The sequence below is a fragment of the Pholcus phalangioides genome, unplaced genomic scaffold (assembly GCF_987345545.1).
Source record: "Pholcus phalangioides strain wild (caught in Gottingen) unplaced genomic scaffold, Ppha-v1.0 ptg000004l_1, whole genome shotgun sequence".
NCBI lineage: Eukaryota > Metazoa > Arthropoda > Arachnida > Araneae > Pholcidae > Pholcus > Pholcus phalangioides.
The window spans coordinates 52,913,475-52,932,626 of NW_028301597.1; the positions used below are offsets into that span (position 1 = coordinate 52,913,475).

At 35.1% G+C, this 19,152-nt stretch overlaps 1 protein-coding gene across 4 annotated transcripts in view; it reads right to left on the reverse strand.

The window, feature by feature from the left end:
• The window catches only part of LOC149087833 (uncharacterized), an 80,349-nt gene that overhangs the window by 15,957 nt on the left and 45,240 nt on the right, over positions 1 to 19,152 (reverse strand). For all 4 annotated transcript variants that reach the window (XM_089231749.1, XM_089231748.1, XM_089231750.1 and 1 more), the window contains one exon: positions 7,934 to 8,042. In XM_089231749.1, the coding sequence (XP_089087875.1) occupies positions 7,934 to 8,042 (109 nt within the window). The remainder of the gene's footprint in view (positions 1 to 7,933; positions 8,043 to 19,152) is intronic.

Below are 19,152 nucleotides of genomic sequence, written 5' to 3' on the forward strand. Positions count from 1 at the left end.
GAAACAAAAGGAAGAAAGAAAATATTGAAAAACTCCTTATAGCGGGAGTTACTTGCTGTTGTAGACAAGAGTCAAATTCAAAATGAACCGGCAACAAAAGAGTAGAGTAAGAGAACGGAAAAAAGAAAAATGGCAGAGCCAATCGCAATTGAGAATGTGATAGTGATGCTGATGGAGAAGAATAATTATTGTAGAAACTGTTGCCAGATTTTTGAGAAGGGGTGGTGTGCTAGATAGGTCGTTGACTAACTGGTTTTTGTTGATGTGGAATGATTCGAAGAAATCCAAGTCAGACGGTGAGGGGCATTTTTGGATGATTTTGGCAGAAGTCAAATTTATGGTCAAAGAACCAGCAGTGTTGGGCTATGGATGAGCGGTTAAAGTCTTGGTTGCTTACGTATCTTCCATGCTCATTTAAACGGTATTTTAGGGCACGTTTAGTTCGGCCTATATATGATAATCCGCATTGGCATGAAATGCTGTAGATGCCCCAGAATGCCGATCATGAATAGATCGGATTACGTTGAGAAATCCTCAACTCTAATTAATTATGCTTCATATCAAAGCATACAAAAAGACCCCAGCTCGCATGGACTTAACACGGTCAAGTCAGCTATTAAATCTTTTCAGATTCTATCTCAAACTATGAAAAAAGCTCTCACCCCCATCGGTTGCATTATGCGCCAGGTTTTACCCACTGCCCAAAGTCCACAAACCCGACATTCCACACCGACCCATAGTCTCGAATACTGGCACTGCCTCTTACAAGCTTGCGAAACCCCTCGTCCCAATATTTGCACCACTCTCTTGCAATAACACACACATGAGAAATTCAGTTGAATTCGCACAGAAACTCCATACCTTCAACCCCGTCAACACAAAAATGGCCTCTTTTGACTTAAAGTCTCTTTTTACGAATGTCCCTGTAGAAGGCGTTCTTCGAGGTCTGGAGACCAGACTTACCGAATTCCCTTTTTCCCAATTTGAATTATCTGAACTATTAGACCTTACTTGGGTCTCTCTCAACCAAAATATGTTCTCTTTCAACAAACAATTCTATCGTATGACTGAAGGCCTTGCTATGGGGAAACCCTCTAAGTCCTGTACTTAGTGACATTTACATGCACTATTTTGAAACAAAACCTCTTCCGTGAAATTTGTTTTCCTTTTTACTTCAGATATGTTGATGATTGCTTTGTTCTTTTAGGCCGTAACGCTAACATTGACCATATTCAAAATACTCCCAATTCCATAGACCCTTGCATTCAATTCACTATAGAGGAAGAAAACAATAACCAAAATGCATTCCTGGACATATTGGTCACTCGTCATGAACAAACTTTCTCTACCACTGTCTTTCGCAAACCGTTTGCTGTTTCACTACCCCCTCACAACCTCTCTGTGCATCCTCTGGCACAAAAGTATGCCTCATTCTACACATGCGTGAAGCAAGCCATTAATATCTGCTCTTCACCGACGTTACTCGATTCTGAACTGAATATCCTTAGAGCAATAGCAGTCGATCGTGGCTACCGTAGCTCTCTCATTGATAATCTACAAAGCAAACTGATTAAAAATACTTCTAAAACCAAGACTAAACCTGAACACAAAAACTTGATCATTTTGCCTTTCTTCCCAAAAACCAGCCAACGCATCGCTAAAATCCTTCAAAAATACAATTTTTCTGTGGTTTTCACCCCCATCAACAAACTTCGTTTCTCTCAACTAAAAGATCCCATTGACAAACAGTGTAAAGATCTTTCATTCCAACTCAAGCCAATAAGTGTTGCATTGGATATTCGTCAAACAGATACAGCTACAATAGCTGACTCATGCTGTGTTTGGCTAAGCCTTCTCAAAGAAAGTGTTCTTCAGCCTCACATTGAAAAGATACAAAACAGGATGAACCAGATTCTGAGACCATTTCATTATTTGGCATATAATTTGCACCCAAAATATAAAGGTGAAGGACTGACTGATGTGCAAAGTGATTTGGCTCACACATGGGCAACAGAGAAAATTAACGGTTGTCTGCCATTGCTAATTTCATATGAAGCGGAAGAAACTCCTTTTCCACCTTCTTATTTCAGTGCAGCAGGAAGAATGACAAACCCTGTGATTTGGTGGAAAGGACTTTCTAAATGTAATGCTTTTTCAGCTGAGCCTGCATCTGAACTCATAAAACTAGCAATGCTTTTGCTGTCCAGTCCCGCCAGCTCAGCCTCCATTGAAAGAGTATTTTCTAACTTTGGATTTGTCCATTCAAAACTTAGAAATCGTTTAGGTGTAGAAAAATACGCAAAATTAGTTACATGTTATCGGATGCTACGTGGTAAAAATGAACCATACTATTAATTATATATCTATTCTAGACATTTTGTACCTCAAATTCAAAATCGCAAATTATAATTAATATTTTGTTTCAATTTTAATAAATTAGTGTTTGAAAATGAAACATTGTAATATCAAAGTGCCTCATCATTAAGTTATATACCTATTCTATTCGAAACATCCCAAAGCATTCATTTAGGTTTTTGACGGTTTAAACTAATTTTTGACACTTGTCACGTCAGAAAAACAATCCTGATTGGGGTCTAATTTATTTTTCCTTACGCCGCAAATACACTGTGAGTGGCCATGGTAAGTTATTTTTGCCCTGCACAGAACCCTAGGGTTTCATGAAACACCAGTTTGAAACCTATGCTCTATGGTTCACCCTCAAAGGAATGTGTTCATTTTTTTAAAAAAAACAAACATGGATGCAAACTAGTGCTGATGGTATATTTTTAGTTGAAACAACTGCATCAACACATCAATTCAATTAATAGGGCTCTGTATATTCAAACATACTATGGGCACTTGACTTTTATTTTACTGCAATCTGTAAACTGATGAAGTCTTGCTTAGCAAAGTTGAACAGTTGTTACCTTGAATTTTATTCCAAATTCTTTAAATTTGGAGAGATTTTATAAACCTCTGGACATGTAAAATTTTAGCAGATCTTAAAAATTACGCCCAACAATTAATTAATTCTTTCCAGATAGAAAACTAGTGTAGGCGGTGCATCGTACACAATGCTGTAAATTTTGACACGAGTATGTTTTGTGTTTACCTTTGCACGGTAGCCACTGACATAATGAAATTGGTATCATCAGAAGTGTCTTTGGAATAGCTAACAGACGATACATATGTTGCCTATTTGTGTTGCGAACATCTCGAGATATAGCATATAATAACTTAGTTATGAATGCTAACTGTGAGCCTGGTGCCCAGACCAGAAAAGGTATTAAAACCCGAGTGGTAGCTTTGGATTCGTCTTAACCAGATCTACCTGTAGATCCTAAAAACATTGATGTATTTTGAACACTTCGTTAGATACGAGCATTAAATTATTTCATTACAAAACTTTTTTGCAAATGAACCTGGTATCGTCAGACGATTTAAAAGATGTATTCACATCAAAAGTTATATTATACAGCTTTATTTTGCATTGAAATAAAACTAAAAGATGTATTTTCTAAAATTAAATAAAATTTTAGAAAAGAAATTGGTGTAGTGTTTTTGTAATCATGCAGGATTTTTGAAATTGTTTGTCCATAGGACTACCTCTGCAACCGTTGACTTCCATTGATGCTTCCATTTATAAAGTGTCATTATAAAAGTCTTATCACTATAACTTCTCATATAGCATAGCTGCCAACTTTTGAAAATGAAAATTCGGGAGATTTTCGCGCAAACCCGTATTTTATGCTAAAACCCCTCCCTAATAAATACAATAGGGATTTTTCCAAATAAAATAGGGATTTTCCAAACATAAAAGTTAAAGCGTAGGGAATAAAATCCCTACTGAAGTCAAATTAAAATAGGGATTTTACACACATGGAAGTTAAACCCTTGGGAATAAAATTCCTACGCAAAAAACAAGTGAAATTGGAGGCCAAAACTTCAATGATGTAAATATAAATATTGTGTTCAATCAGAAAAACGCTGTGAATAAACATTCTGCGCGAATGACCCCAAAATCATCGGAAGATGAAGGAAAACACCGTCAATTTTTGAAGAACACTGACTTTTTGTGACACTTGCTCGATGCTTTTTTTTAAAATTTCACATGAGTGATGATGGCAGTCTTTCCATGCCCGATGTTTATGCCCGTAACACAACTTGTACAAAAAGGAAAAGTAGGCCTTCTTCTGGAACGTTTGATGAAAGGAAATTCATCGGAATAAGTATCTTTAAAATTGATTAAATATGTTTTTGCTTATCATTATTCATGCTTTGTTATATCGCACGTACGTAACTTCAACAAAAGAAATTTTGACCATATACGCGTCACTAGAATCTTCGATTATTATCCAGGACTATTGGCTGCTAAGCCATTTCCCTGCACGATAAGACAAACAACTTTCTTGTTACCATCAGAGGGTTTGTAAAACTTCCTTAAAAAGGGAATTTCCCCATTTACGACGTGTTATGTCATTTCGAAAGGGGAAAAAAAAAAGAGGCTTCATGCCCCACAAGAAATTCCTTAGGGATTGTTTTCATAAGCGGGGATTTTTTTTAATGAAGTAGGAAATTTTTAGGGACAATTAGGGATTTTTGTGATTTTGTAAAAATTCGGGAGATTTAAGAACTTTTCGGGAGGTCGAGCGATGAAGCTAAAATTCGGGAGACTTGGCAGCTATGATATAGTTCCAATTAGTGAAATGCAAAACTGATTTTGAAATTTCATATTCATAAGATTCCATATTTTTAAATGTAATATTCATCAAGATATTAAAAATGAAAAAATACATTGTTTTTGTGACTCATGGTCATATTAGCATGTTCGTACTGACTTGAGAATCTCCATAATGTCAACTATTGGTTATTTTATTAATATTGGTATATATTGGTAATATTGATATTAATATTTATAGTGGCATTTAAAAAAAATAAATGCTTTACATCGCTTACTCCTATCGAACAAAATTAAAATAAAATAATTATTTAACTTTTGAGGCCAGATAAATGAAATGAAGAAAAAAAAAACCCCACAACATGTTAAAATGTCTTTCCGGCAGATACAATCAAATTTCATGAAACATTGTTGGGTCATTCCATTTCAAATCACCAGCAAAATGCCAAAATGAAACCCATGGCCACAGATTTTTATCATTTCTTTTATTTGTTGCTTTCACCATCCTTACTAACCACGCAAAATATTATTTACATGTCTAAAACCTTTTGAGAAAAAAAATGTTAAAATGTATCAAATCAGTCACATCCAGTTTCTTTTCCAACACTACAAATTTCAAGAAGTGTCTTTTCTGAAATTTTACTTTGAATTACAGGATGACGATATAAAATATTTAGCTCAAATGGAAATTGTTAAACACTTTTCTAAGAATCTTTTCAACATCAACGAATGAATTTAATCTAAGTATGAATTTAAACCAAAAATCTATTTTTCCACCAACCCTGATGAACTATTTCAACATTTCTAACCATTTCATGAATTCATTTAATCCTTGAATTTTAAAATTTATTACATGCTTTTGAATTATTGCATCAACTTATGAAACTTTACTTAGTGAATACTGTAATAAACATAAAAGAAAGATAAAATATAACTCAAATTTTTTTTCGTTAAGCATGAATATTTATATCAAGTCAAAATGTACAAATATAATTAATGTAGTCATGTACGTACAACTGTGTTTTGTGACTCAAATGTATTAACTGTTAAAATAATGTTTATTTGTTTATAGTCTTTTACTTAATATATTAATAGGATAAAATTAAAAAAAAAAAACAATTAGAAAATTCATGCTGCACATCAAAATGTTTTTTGCAATAAAGTTTAAATTTGTTTTTTGGTCATAATCTGTATTTTTTGTGAGTATATTAAGTGTAGATACCATTTGAATAAATTGAAAATTTGCAGTTACGATATATTTTCATATATAAACAATATTGCTTAGAAGGTTAGCATTAGAGACGCCATTCGTGGAGTTGGAAAACATTTTTTCTCAAAACATTTTCGACATGTACATGAAATTTTTCATGGTCTACAAGGATGGTAGAAGCAATAAACAAAAAATAATTTAAATCTGGGATGATGGTTTTAATTTCAGTATCTAGTTGAATGATTTGAAATAGGAGCGACCTAGTCTTATTTTGTAGAATTTTGTGTTGCGAACCAGAATAAATATATTAACAGAAAAAAAACATTTTTTTTTTTGCCCAGTCTTTTAGTTCATATATTTAGGAGAAATTTAAAATAAAAGTTGTTTTGGTAGCTGCTGTGCCACTGGTCCAAAAATATGTTAGAAAAATGGTATTTTTTCTCACGAAAAATTCCATAAAAGCAAAGTTAACAATTTTTTTGCATATAAATTTCAAATGTAAGTATTAAGTATTTTTATTCATATTTTGTATGTTTTCGTGAACATTTTACTGAAAATTTCACCTGAATATATTGAAAATTGAAAAAGTAATGATTTATTTTCTCAAACAATGCAAATTGAGCCTCAGAAAAGTCATCTTCGTCATTTTTTGATAAATTTTAATTTTTTTTCCCACAAAAAGTTTTAGAAATATGCAAATAATATTTCACATGGTTAGTAAGGATGGTGAAAGCAACGAATAAAAAAATATCAAAATCTGTGACCATGGGTGTCATGGCTGGTTGATTTAACATGAAATGACCCTGCTGGTTCCAATTTCAAACCACTGGCAAGCGCAAATGCAGAAAGGTGGGATGGATCTACCTCCTACGAGCAAGACAATATGGGCAAAATCTGTGTCCCATAAAATATGGGCGATCCTACAAACCTACACAATACATCACCCAGCCCAACACATAGCCTTGGATGTCTTGGCAGGGATCGAAGGCTGTCATTGGTCAATATGAAACACAAATGGAAAGATAGTATGGTTGTGAAACAACTTGACAAAGAAGGCTTTATTATTAAAATTATTGAAGAGTGAAACTACTTTACTTTATCAATGACAATTACATTTTTTACAGAATTTTCAAACTTTCAATTCATGTTTTCACAATTCACTAACCAACCCTCAATCATTGCCAATAAATGCTGAAAAATTCAAAGTCAATATCTCCATAAATAATGCATTTAAAAATATATAGAGTTTTTTGCAAATGACTTTTCAAAGCATGATCTACGTTTCATAAGTTTTTATTTTTTATATATACAAAACCCCTCAAAAAATATACATTTTAAGAAACCGCAAGTCATTTGAAAACTTTTGTGATTGTAAAGTATTGTATTGTACTCCTGAAGTAAATGTTTGCAAAGATCGTCCTACAGACAGGCAAATTCAAATATACACCAAACCATATAGGATAAAGAGTGAAACTCAATTAATGAGCATAAAGTACACGGAAAGAAGCTCACCAATTCATTAAACCTCAGTGGAGCAACAGGCAAATAGAGAGGGGAGGGGGGTCTCTCTCTGTTCTTTCCCTGTTCAGTGAAAAAATATTATTCACGGAGGAGGACATTCATCTCTCCCCCATTCACTATACATACTCTAAGTGATTTCTCCTTCCCCATTTCAAGGGGCGCATCTGCTTATGGGTGGGGCAGGATATGAATCATAACATTATCTATTACCTCCAGACACAAAATTTTGATAAACATAAGTATCTTTTAGGAACATACTAATCTTTTGAGTCAATTTTACAACTATCACCATTACTAAGGTAATGTTAAAAAAAAACAAATATGATACCAAAACGCCATATAAATTAAATTTATAATAACATTATAAATTGAAATTACCTTCAGATTAAGGTGATCTAAATTTATTAGGTTTTACAGTGAAGAAATATTTAAAACTAATTTTCTTTATCAACTTTTTCTTTTAATCTTTTTTTTTTACAAGTTATCTCATCAAAATATTAAAATTACTGGAATTTTTTACATACCGAGGCTCATCAATGATTTTCACTTTCTCACAACCATCTGGAGGTTCTCTGGACAAGAAGTAATTGATATGCGGACTAGTACCTGGTTTGTGCGCATTTTCCACATCATCTATTATGAAAATGGGAAGAAAGATGGAAATAGTAGAATAAACAGGATCGTCAAAGAAAGAAACAGAAAATCTTTGGCAGATGGTTGCTGCCTACCTAATCTATAATTACTTGATTAACCACAAAACAAACTAACAAAAAGAAATAGCTATATCCTCTGGAATTAGTTTGTGTTCTGGTAAGAGTAATATAAATGTGTTCTTATGACATTTGTTTGTTATTGATGAATGGAAAAAAGAGTTAATGTAAAGTACTGTTTTAACTTTTCATATCCAATAGTTTTGCCACCCATGTATTCCCAAAGACCTTATTTATTTTCAGTGTGAATGAGTTTGGTACATACATTGTGCGACAATTATAAGGCATCAGGAATATTCGTGAAAAAAAGAAGAACCCAAAAGAATACTTCTACAAGAATGAAACTTACGTACAACTACCGGTCATGTTTACAATTAGGAGCAAAATTATAAGGACATCAAAGAAACAGTTTTTTATGTACTTTAATATTTTTATGAATTCCAGTAAGAAATTTAGGAGGAAAAATATGACATTTTCATTTCCACACTTTTACAGTAGTAATAGCAGCAGCACTGCATTACTTTATGCAAATAATTTTTTATGTCACTTCTATGTCAACGGATAACAAACCAATATCCCCTTTACAACTACCTCATCAGTAGAAAGAATCCCACAAAGTACAGATCCGCAAGAAAGCAAAAATCTTGAAATTTGGCTATTGCATGGCTCTGGCCCCAAAGCAGAATGTTTTGTGGTGTTCTGCAACGAGTCCTCAGCTGACTTAAAATGTTCTGCGGTAAAAATTTGCATATACATAATAGCGTTTTTCTACACTTTTCTTAAAATTTTTCCAGATTGTTCTGCGACGTACGTCGCAGATTTCGGCATATTCTGTTTTGGGGGTCACTGGCCATTGCAAAACGTATCATCATCAACCATTTTCAATCCACTGCTGGATGAAGGTCTCCTCTAAATTTTTCCATTCTGCTCTGTCTAATGCTTTAGCCATCCAGTTGACTTCAGTCACTTTCCTGATCTCGTCAATCCATCTTGCGTGGGGACGCCTTATCGGATGATTACAACCACGGGGGTACCAATCTAGAATACTTGTGGTCCATATGTTGTCCTGTCTTCTTGCAATATGTCCAGCCAATTTCAAACGTTTAATTCTTTCCATGATATCATATACCTTTGTGTGGTTCCTTATCTAAGTGATTCATTTTCTGTCTCTCCTTAGGATGCCTAGCGTACATCTTTCCATGCTCCTTTGTGTTGCCTGTAGCCTTTGTATCGGCTTGCTTGTGAGTGTCCATGTTTTAGCTCCATAAGTCAGTGCTGGTAGCACACACACACTGGTTAAAAACTTTTCTTTTCAGGCATAATGGTATGTGACTTCAGAATTACACAGTTTTTGCCAAAAGTGCTCCATCCAAGTCTGATCCTTCTGTTTATTTCATTAATGATTCCGTTGTCCATAATAATTTCTTGTCCCAGGTATACATATCTATATCTGTGTTATTGAGCAAGATTGTCTGTCCTCTTCAACGCAAAGGGGTTGAACATAACTTTAGTCTTTTGCAGATTCATTTTCAAGCCCACCTGAATACTTACCTTCACCAGTTCTTGTATCATTTCTTCTAGTTCGTCTGGATTACTGCTGATAACAATGCCGTCTGCAAAACGCAAATGGTTGAGAAAAATTCTCCATTTATTTTAATTCCTTTTTTATCCCAATCCAGTTTTCTGAATACTTCTTCAAAACGTATATAGCAAATAAAATTGGATGTGCCTGATGTGTTGTCACAAATATTTTAAACTGTGGAATGTGTGGCTTTGTCCACACATTGGGGTGGCTCATGAAGGAGGTGAGTGTCCCCCTGAAAATTACATCATTAATTTAATTCTTTAAATGGATTTGATACAAACTTATTCTTATTGAATTTATTTTTTTTTAATGAATTTAATAAATTAGAAAAGAAAAATTTTTGGAAGCACTGATAAAAAAAGTCCTGTAAAATATGGGTCATATGGTCAAGGTTCAGCAGTGCTTTCCATGGAGAGAGCTCTGTATTCTTTCCGCGTGCTGTAAGAGATACCCTTTGGTAATTGTTGGTTTTCATGTTTTTGCTCGATCAAATTCCATATTGAGTGGATATGCAAATGTAAGTACAGCGTCGGATGACGTAGTGAGATTGTATAAAAAAGATTATGTGAACTCCGATCAGATGGTGGTGATGAAGACGGAGACCGATACGGGTATGTCGATTGATAAGGTTTTTGAGCTTAAGGATTTGAAATAAATGTGTTAGTATGAAAAAATTTGTGTCTTTATTTGAATTGAATTTTTTTTTTAACAAGGTTATGGGCCAGAGCACCCAAATCCTAAAAGCTCTAGTTTAATCGTAAATGTTATAGCTAGCGAAGTTTTCCTAGATATTGATGAATTATGGCTGAAAGTTGCTCAGATAGATTTGTTTTTCCCAAGTTGAACGAGTTCAATTATTCAACATGGAAAATGGGCATGAAAGTTATCCTGATGGATCGCAATTGTTAGGACTTTGTGATGGGCACAGCTCAAGAATATCCTGACGATGCTCCGGAACGAGACAAAAAAGACTTTGCTTGGCGTAAGCAACGGTGTTACACCACAATTTATCAAGGTGTGGAGCGAAAATTTCTTCCTCTGATAAGCAACACTAATGATGGAAAAGAAGCTTGGCAAGTTTTGAAGGAAAATTTCGAACCGACATCCAGAGCCAGACTAGCATGTTTAATCGACGAATTTTTCGAGCTGAAATTTGATTCAGAGAATGAGACGATTGGCATATTTTGCAAACGAGTTGCCGAGAAACGACTTGAAGTCAACTATGCGGGATTCAAGATCCCAGAAATTTTGTGCTGTTTCCAGTTGATCCGACGTCTACCACAAGAGTACGATAATTTAGTACAAATCCTATATCGTTTAGCGGACGACGAATTCTCTTTCTTGAACATAGAGAAACAACTAATTAGTGAAGCTGGTAGAATCCAACTAAAAGAGAAAGACTCTAACGCAACAGCAATTGACTGTGCATATGCAATGAAATCAACAAAACGTAATCGGCTAAATCGAGTCGCCGTCCTCAAATCGACAGCAGTGGATGCGTGTTGGACAAACCAAACGAACAATCTAGGTCTTCAACCACCTACGATCATCTTATGGGGCCGTCGAAATTTTGCACGTACTGTAAAGGGACTAATCACAAAGTGGATTGATGCTTCAAAAAGAAAAGAAATGACAGTGATCATCGAAAGAATACTCAGACTATGTTTTGTGATAGTGCAATCACCGATCAAGAACAATCCTTCTCATCAACAAGAAAGATGGAAGAATTCCTGATTGACACAGCAGCGACTTCACATTTTTGTAATCAACGATCATGGTTCAAGAACTTTAGAGAACTGCCATCATCGGAAGCGCTTATAGCTGACAAGGACTATACGTCCAAGATCCTTGGGGTAGGTGATATTGATTTTGTTACTAAAGATGTAAAAGGTGACGTTAACGTAACTCTCACGGATGTATTATATGTACCAAATATGAGGAGAAACTAAGCGGAGCTAAAATGGGCGGAAACAAAATTTGGAAAAATAACAAAATGCTTGTATATAACAAATGGTCGAAATATTTCTTTACTGTTTTTCGTAAAGGTTTGTTATATGTGTTATATGGTTATCCAAAAATTAATGAGGGGAATGATATTGAAGCACATGGCTTAGATTCTGACTGTGTGCATAAGAGGTTTTGTCACATAAATGTTCCTGTAATTAAAAATATGAGTTTAAATAATAGCGTAAAAGGTCTAGAAAATGTGAAATTCAAAAACGCTAATTGCATAACTAGTAATATCGCTAAGTCTAAGCGAGAAAACTATGCGCATAAAACTATGAATATGCCAGAAATACAAAATGTGTTCTCGAAAGAATCCACATGGATTTATGGGGGCCTGCTCCCGTGAAATCGTTAAATGGAGGTAAATATTTTTTGTCAATCATTGACGACTATTCAAGAAAAGTTGATGTATTTATCTTAAAAAACAAAGATGAGGTGTTCAAATATTTCAAACAATATTTGTCTAAAGCTGAAAGAGAAACTGGTAAAAGGTTGAAGTCTGTCAAAACCGATAATGGGTTAGAATTCATTCACAAGACGTTTGAAAATTTTCTAAGAGACTTTGGAATAGGAATTGAAAGGAGCACAATTTTTACTCCAGAACAAAATGGTGTAGCGGAGAGGTTCAATGGCACATCGATGGACGCTTTACGAGCTATGCTACATAACAGTAAACTAAAACCATCATTTTGGGCCGAAGCTTTACTAACCTATGTTCACGTCAAGAACAGGTGTATACACAAACTCACTAAAGGTTAACACCTATACTGCTATGCTATATAACAGTAAACTAAAACCATCATTTTGGGCCGAAGCTTTACTAACCTATGTTCACGTCAAGAACAGGTGTATACACAAACTCACTAAAGGTTAACGCCTATACAAATTTGGACTGGTCATAAACCATCTGTCCGGCATTTTCGAAGTTTTGGATCTTTGTCTTTCGTGCATGTTCCAAAAGCTTACAGAAATAAATTTCAAGCTAAAGCGAAAATTGGAATTTTCTTGGGATACGCTAACCAAAGAAAAGAATACCGAATTTGGATTCCTAAAGAGCGTAAAGTTGTTGAAAGTATTCATGTAAAAATTTATGAATCAAAAATTGGTGTTATTTCACTGTTCGGTCATGAAAATAAGTTTGAATATGGTTCTTATGAACTAGACAAAAATGTTAGACAATTTGAAGATTCTGAGAAAAAATCTATTGACGTATCTAATTGGATAAGGGAAGAAAACCCCAGAACTACAAGTTCACGTGTAGATGTGTATTATTTCCCTACATCCAAACGATCGGAAAGACTTAGAAATTTGAATGATGTCAAAAAATATTGCGAGAAAAATAATTTGAAGTTTGATCCAGATCAATTCAATTTTAAACCAGTTGTGAAAACTGCAAGTGAAAAAGTGGAATCTGATGAAAGTGCGGATTTTGTGGATATTTTTCAATGTGAAGCTTACAACGTTGAAATTCCGAAAACATTCGAGGAAACTCAAAATTCCCAGTTCAAGGAAAAATGGGATCAAGCTATGGATGATGAAATTGAGAGCATGAACGATCGGCAAGTTTGGGATCTTGTTGAACCACCTCCAAATGCGAAAATATTAAGTTGCCGGTGGATATACAATATCAAACGAGATGACAAAAATAACATCAAGAGATTCAAAGCAAGATTAGTGGCTCAGGGTTTCAATCAGAAACGAGGTATTGACTTTACTGATGTTTTTTCCCCAGTCGTAAATTTCGATATAATCAAATATTTGTTTGTTATATTAGTTAGCTTATTGAATTGGTGTCATTTTCAAATTGACGTTAAATCAGCTTACTTGTATGGTAATCTTGATGAAACTGTATATATATGAGACAATCCGTTGGTTATATTTCTGAAAAATATAAAAATTATGTGTGCCTATTAAAAAAGGCTATATATGGTTTACACCAGAGCGGACGTCAATGGAACTTTGAATTAGACAAAATATTACTAAATCTGGGATATTATAAATGTAAACGGTGTAATTGTGTTTATAAACTGAACAAAGTAATTTTGATTGTATATGTTGATGATATTGTAATATTTGGTAAAACTGAAAAAGATGCAAAAATCGAGATCAATAGAATTAAAGACGTGTTAGATATAACTGAATTAGGGCCAGTAAAATATTTACTTGGCGTAAATTTAAAAAAAATTGGTGATTCAATGTATTTATATCAGGAAACTTATATTGATAAGTTGATTTCTAGATTTAAAAATTTACCGTAACGAAATGTACAATTACCTTTAAAAATTGGATGTAAATTACCGGATAGAGCGAATGAAATTTGTGAAAATAACTTGGTGCGTGAAATACCCTATAGATCATCAATAGGATGCTTGTCATTTATAGCAAGTCGTTCGAGACGCAACATTTCATACGTAGTTGATACTATGGCACAATTTTGTAATGGGTACACATATCACCATTGGACTGTTTTAGTTGATGTATTGAATTATATTTTTGAGACTAAGCATTATAAGATAAATTTGTCTAATGTAAAGAATTTTTTATTGAAAGCATATTCTGATGCAAATTGGGGATGTAATCTTAGTGAAAGACATTCAACTAGTGGATATTTGATTATGCTCGGAGAAATCCCGGTATCATGGAAATCGCAGAAGCAAAAATGCATTGCATTGAGTTCCATGGAATCGGAATTTGTAGCTTTAACTGAATGTTCGAAGGAATTAATATGGTATTCGAGGATACTTAAAGAATTGAATGTTCTTGAAAATGAAATTGCTATATTGTATTGTGATAACCAAGCGGCTATTCATTTTGCTAAAAATAATATTGAAAATAATAAGACCAAGCATATAGACATTAAGTACAAGTTTGTACGTAAATTGTTGAATGATAACTTATTTCAATTGAAGTATATAAGTACGAAAGATAATCTTGCAGATTTTTTAACCAAGCCTCTTGTCAAGGAGAAATTTAAAAAAATTGTTGGACTTTTCAATTATTCTTTGATTCGATCAATGGGGCCGATTGTTGGTTTTCATGTTTTTGCTCGATCAAATTCCATATTGAGTGGATATGCAAATGTAAGTACAGCGTCAGATGACGTAGTGAGATTGTATAAAAAAGATTATGTGAACTCCGATCAGATGGTGGTGATGAAGACGGAGACCGATACGGGTATGTCGATTAATAAGGTTTTTGAGCTTAAGGATTTGAAATAAATAGATGTGTTAGTATGAAAAAATTGGTGTCTTTATTTGAATGAATTTTTTTAAATAAAAACCAGAGGGAAGAGAAACGGGGATGGTTAGTACAGGTTATTATGCTCATTTTGGGCATGCAAAAAATGTGATGCGCTTACTAATGCTGCCATCTACTAATCTTTTAAATCTACTACTCTGTAAATCTGTTGCATCTTCTAAATTAGAATATATTTGAATAAAAGTATATGTATTTTATAACTTTATCATAGAAATTTATACACCTTTCAAATTAGAGTATAATATTCAGGCACCTGTCCAGACCTTTTTTGTAAGGCCCAGTTCTTGTGAAAAATAAGTAATTTCACGGGAAGTGAAGTAATCTAGTTAATCTTGCACACAAAAGAAATGAAATTCCAAATTTATGGCTTCATTCATTTTTATTATGTGAAGGTTCATTTTCCCGGTCCAGAATTTTGTGAAGGGTCCATTTTTTAGATTCGGAATTTTGTAAAGGATCTGGAAACTGGGCCCAAATTTTAGCTGGGCGCAGACCCCTGAAATTTAAAGAAGAGTATGAATTTTAACAATTTACAAAAACCATTGCTGATGACAACTGCTAAACTTAAATGATGATATTCAACATTGTCAGAACATTGCTTAAACTCACTGTGCAAACTATTTACGTAAATGTTGCATTGATATAGAGCATTATTATTTTTGTACTGCATAGGTGTACAGATAATGTGAAAAATAATTTTATAAACAAAAATAAAAATTTTCAATGCAGTGCAATACTTTACTAATTGTAAATAGTACATGTACTCATTGCCTAGAAAAGGACAGGGTGATTGCCCAGGGTGGAAAGTTTTAGGGGGAAACAAATGTTAGCTCCCAAGGAAATGACAACGGCTTCAAATCACAGTATTACGGGCTTTTCCTAACAATTTCAAAAACAAACTTTATTCAAACTTAGACCATTAACATGCATAGCTTAAATACGACCACTTTACTCCACCATTTCTCAATCAATTCTCTTCTCTGTTACTGTTTGAATTAACATTCTCAAACAGTTGCTCACTACTCAAGCACAAAGTCACAATACATCTTTTCCTTTCCAGCAGCTGCTCGATAGCTTCCTACACTCTGTCATCCTTACCTGTAATCCTCCTGATTGCCCCACAGTACTGGTCCTTATGTGTTGACCTGTTCGGATTACATCTTGGCAACACTGGCTCATCTTCATCTTTAACTGAAATGTTTGAGCGTTCATCGTCTTCATAATTAAATTGACTCATACCTCCAAGCTTTGAATTGACTCATACCTCCAAGCTTTGAATTGACTCACATGCGCTGTTGTCGTGTAGAGATGACCTTTCATTGTTGACTCCAATTCAGTCACCCGATATGTGTCATTCAGTAACACAGCTATAACACTCATTGGTCCTCTACACTTCTGTTGAGGTTTCGTCTGTTGTACCATGGCTTTCAGACTTCTCTTCATAACAACGACCTTGCCTGGTTCGAATACTACTTTAGTATATCTGCACTTATCGAAACTGTTCATCTTTTGCGGATTCGTTATTATTATATCTCGAGCTTCTTTTCGTACTTCCTCTGGATTCATCCACGAGTTATTCTCCTCATCTGCTAACCATCTCAACAATCCGTCATTGAACCTCTGAGAATATCTATGCAACATCTTGAATAAGACATCATTCAATGAATTGTTCACGAAAAGTTCCATTCCATCCTCAACACATACTCTTGTAATTCTTTTCCTCCACCTTCTCTTCTTTTTACAAATACAAATACAATGCCACAACAGGCAAATTGCCCGACGAGGTGGCTGACTTAAGAACATCATGGATCCCGAGCCATTTTTTGGAGGCCCTACCTACTACTGCTACACCCCCCCCCCCCCGCGGAACACCCAACGAATCGGTACATGCGGGAATGTACGTGTCGTGAAACCTGACGTAAAGTTTTTTGTTTCTCTGTAATGCTTGTTATGTGTAGTGCTGCCATCTGCCACCAGTTTTTCTAACTATGAGTGAAGTGTTATGATTGAATGATTTATCGTTGTAGGACTGTTGCTCTTTGCTCTCTGTGGCGAGACTTTTTAACGGGGAGATCGGCTCGCATTTGCGCCTTGAAGTTGGGAACCACAGATTTTCCGCTTTATCACCTTTTTTTCCTCGTTTTCCACCTTTTGCAGATCGTTTTCCAGCTTTCCTCTGCTCGTCCTTCCACTTTGGAATTACATACAATAGTTTGTTTTCCTCTATCATCCACCTTTTCGAAGAGTTGGTTATTCTTCAGCTCTCAGCCAAGAACTAATTGTCTTTCCTCTTAGGTCTGGTCCGTATCAGTTTTCTGTAGTATTTCTATTTTTTTCTTCAGTTTGTCATCTGAATGCTGGATCATTAGGATTTAATCTTTCTCAGTGAGAATCAAGCATATTTCTAATTTCTGATCAATAAATGAGTCTAGACTATCCTTTGACTCTATTGCAGGTGTTCTACTAAGTGTGCCTATATGTGCCATTTTTGATCCCAATCAGTGTCTCACCTCGAAGTAATATTCCTGAATTAAATCAAACCACCATATTTGTTATGGGCATCTTTTTCTCAGCCACCTCGCTGGGCATTTTGCCTGTTGTGGTGTTGTATTTGTATGTGACGTTTAAGTTGTCACAACCGGGATAAAAAATAATGAACATCACGAGTAAGCACAACTAGAGTCGAGAATTAGAACTTCAATTAAAATTTAATTCAGATAGAATCTTTAAGGATTTGATTCAGAATATTTCACAAATTTTGACAAAGTTAATATCACCACGTCGTTGGTCTACATCTCCATTCACCGGGAGTAAGTCCATCTCGTAGCTGGATATTGAAGTCGACTCATCCGTTCTTTTACCTCGGCAGGCCTTACACGATGAGAAGCGGCCTAGTAAGAGTTCAGGAACATGGACGATTTACAGAAGCATTCCAAGCTATAGCACCCTAACTCCCCAGGTGGAGTTAACCAATGAGTGGTGAAGTACGGCTGATATGAGTGAAGTGAGAATACAAGTGTCTAGAGACGACACTATCACTACCTTTTATACTGAAGCAGTGACCAATCACCATCGACCACATCGCCGATTTGCATACATTCCAGATTCTCCCGATCAGTAGAATCGCGATGCAGCGGCAGTAGGAATGATGCCCTTTCACCACAGTCAGTTGAGAGCCTCATGAGCGATGTTTACGATTGATCCAAACAAAATGCAATTGAAACCATTGAATTTTTGTGATATTTTCTGCGAGGTCTATGGGATGGGGGGGGGGGGGGTCATTTTCAAAGAAGTTTCAATTGTACGATTTTCACCCTTATACGACGTTTTGACGTGGCCTGTTGAACGTTGTGTAAACGAGGTTCCATTTGTGGTAATGAAGCTATAGCATGGGAGAATATAACCTCAGGCAAGTTAGAAAGTAAAGCTTTTCCCTTTTCTCTGTCTTAGGATTGTTATTTAGGATTTGCTAGTGAGAAAAGTGATAAGAATCCGACACCATGGATCTCAATTGGTGATTCCAAGGAAGAGAGGCAGGCTGGGAGGAGGAGCACAGAATGCAAAGAAACAATTTAATACTTCCAAATCTTTGAAGGAAGACCCTCATAAAAATCCTCATGTCTCTTGAGAGTTTTGGGAATACCAATTCCCAGGAAGTCATCTTGACTGTTGTCTGAAGGACTTGTGTGCGAGAATAGGAAGAAAGAAAGGAGCCAACAAGAATATTGTTTGTCTTCTTGTTGATTATCCAATATTTTCTCTGAATTATTTTAGAGTACCCGTTTTCAACAGAAATAAAAATAAAAAATTGCTTCAGGTGAAACAGTAACAAAAAAAATTTTCAAGGTACCAGGGTTCTGGGATATTGGGGGTTCCGTCCCTTTTGATTCCGCGGAACAACAAAAAAGCTCTCACGGAACCCTAGGGTTTTGCGGAACACCGGTTGGAAAACCCTGCTTTAGGGGACTTATCAATAGGTAGAATGTTAGTTCAGGTGCCCAATAACTATCGAAAGGTTTTTTCCTTTTTTGGCACTCTGAATAAGATACCATTAAGAATATTTTATATCTTCATAAAGGGTGGTTGATTACATAAGCATCATCCAATCCCCCCCTTGTCAAAAGTCAGCAAATCGAGAACCCCCTCCCCACCATCGATGCTGACGTAATACTTGAATGACCCC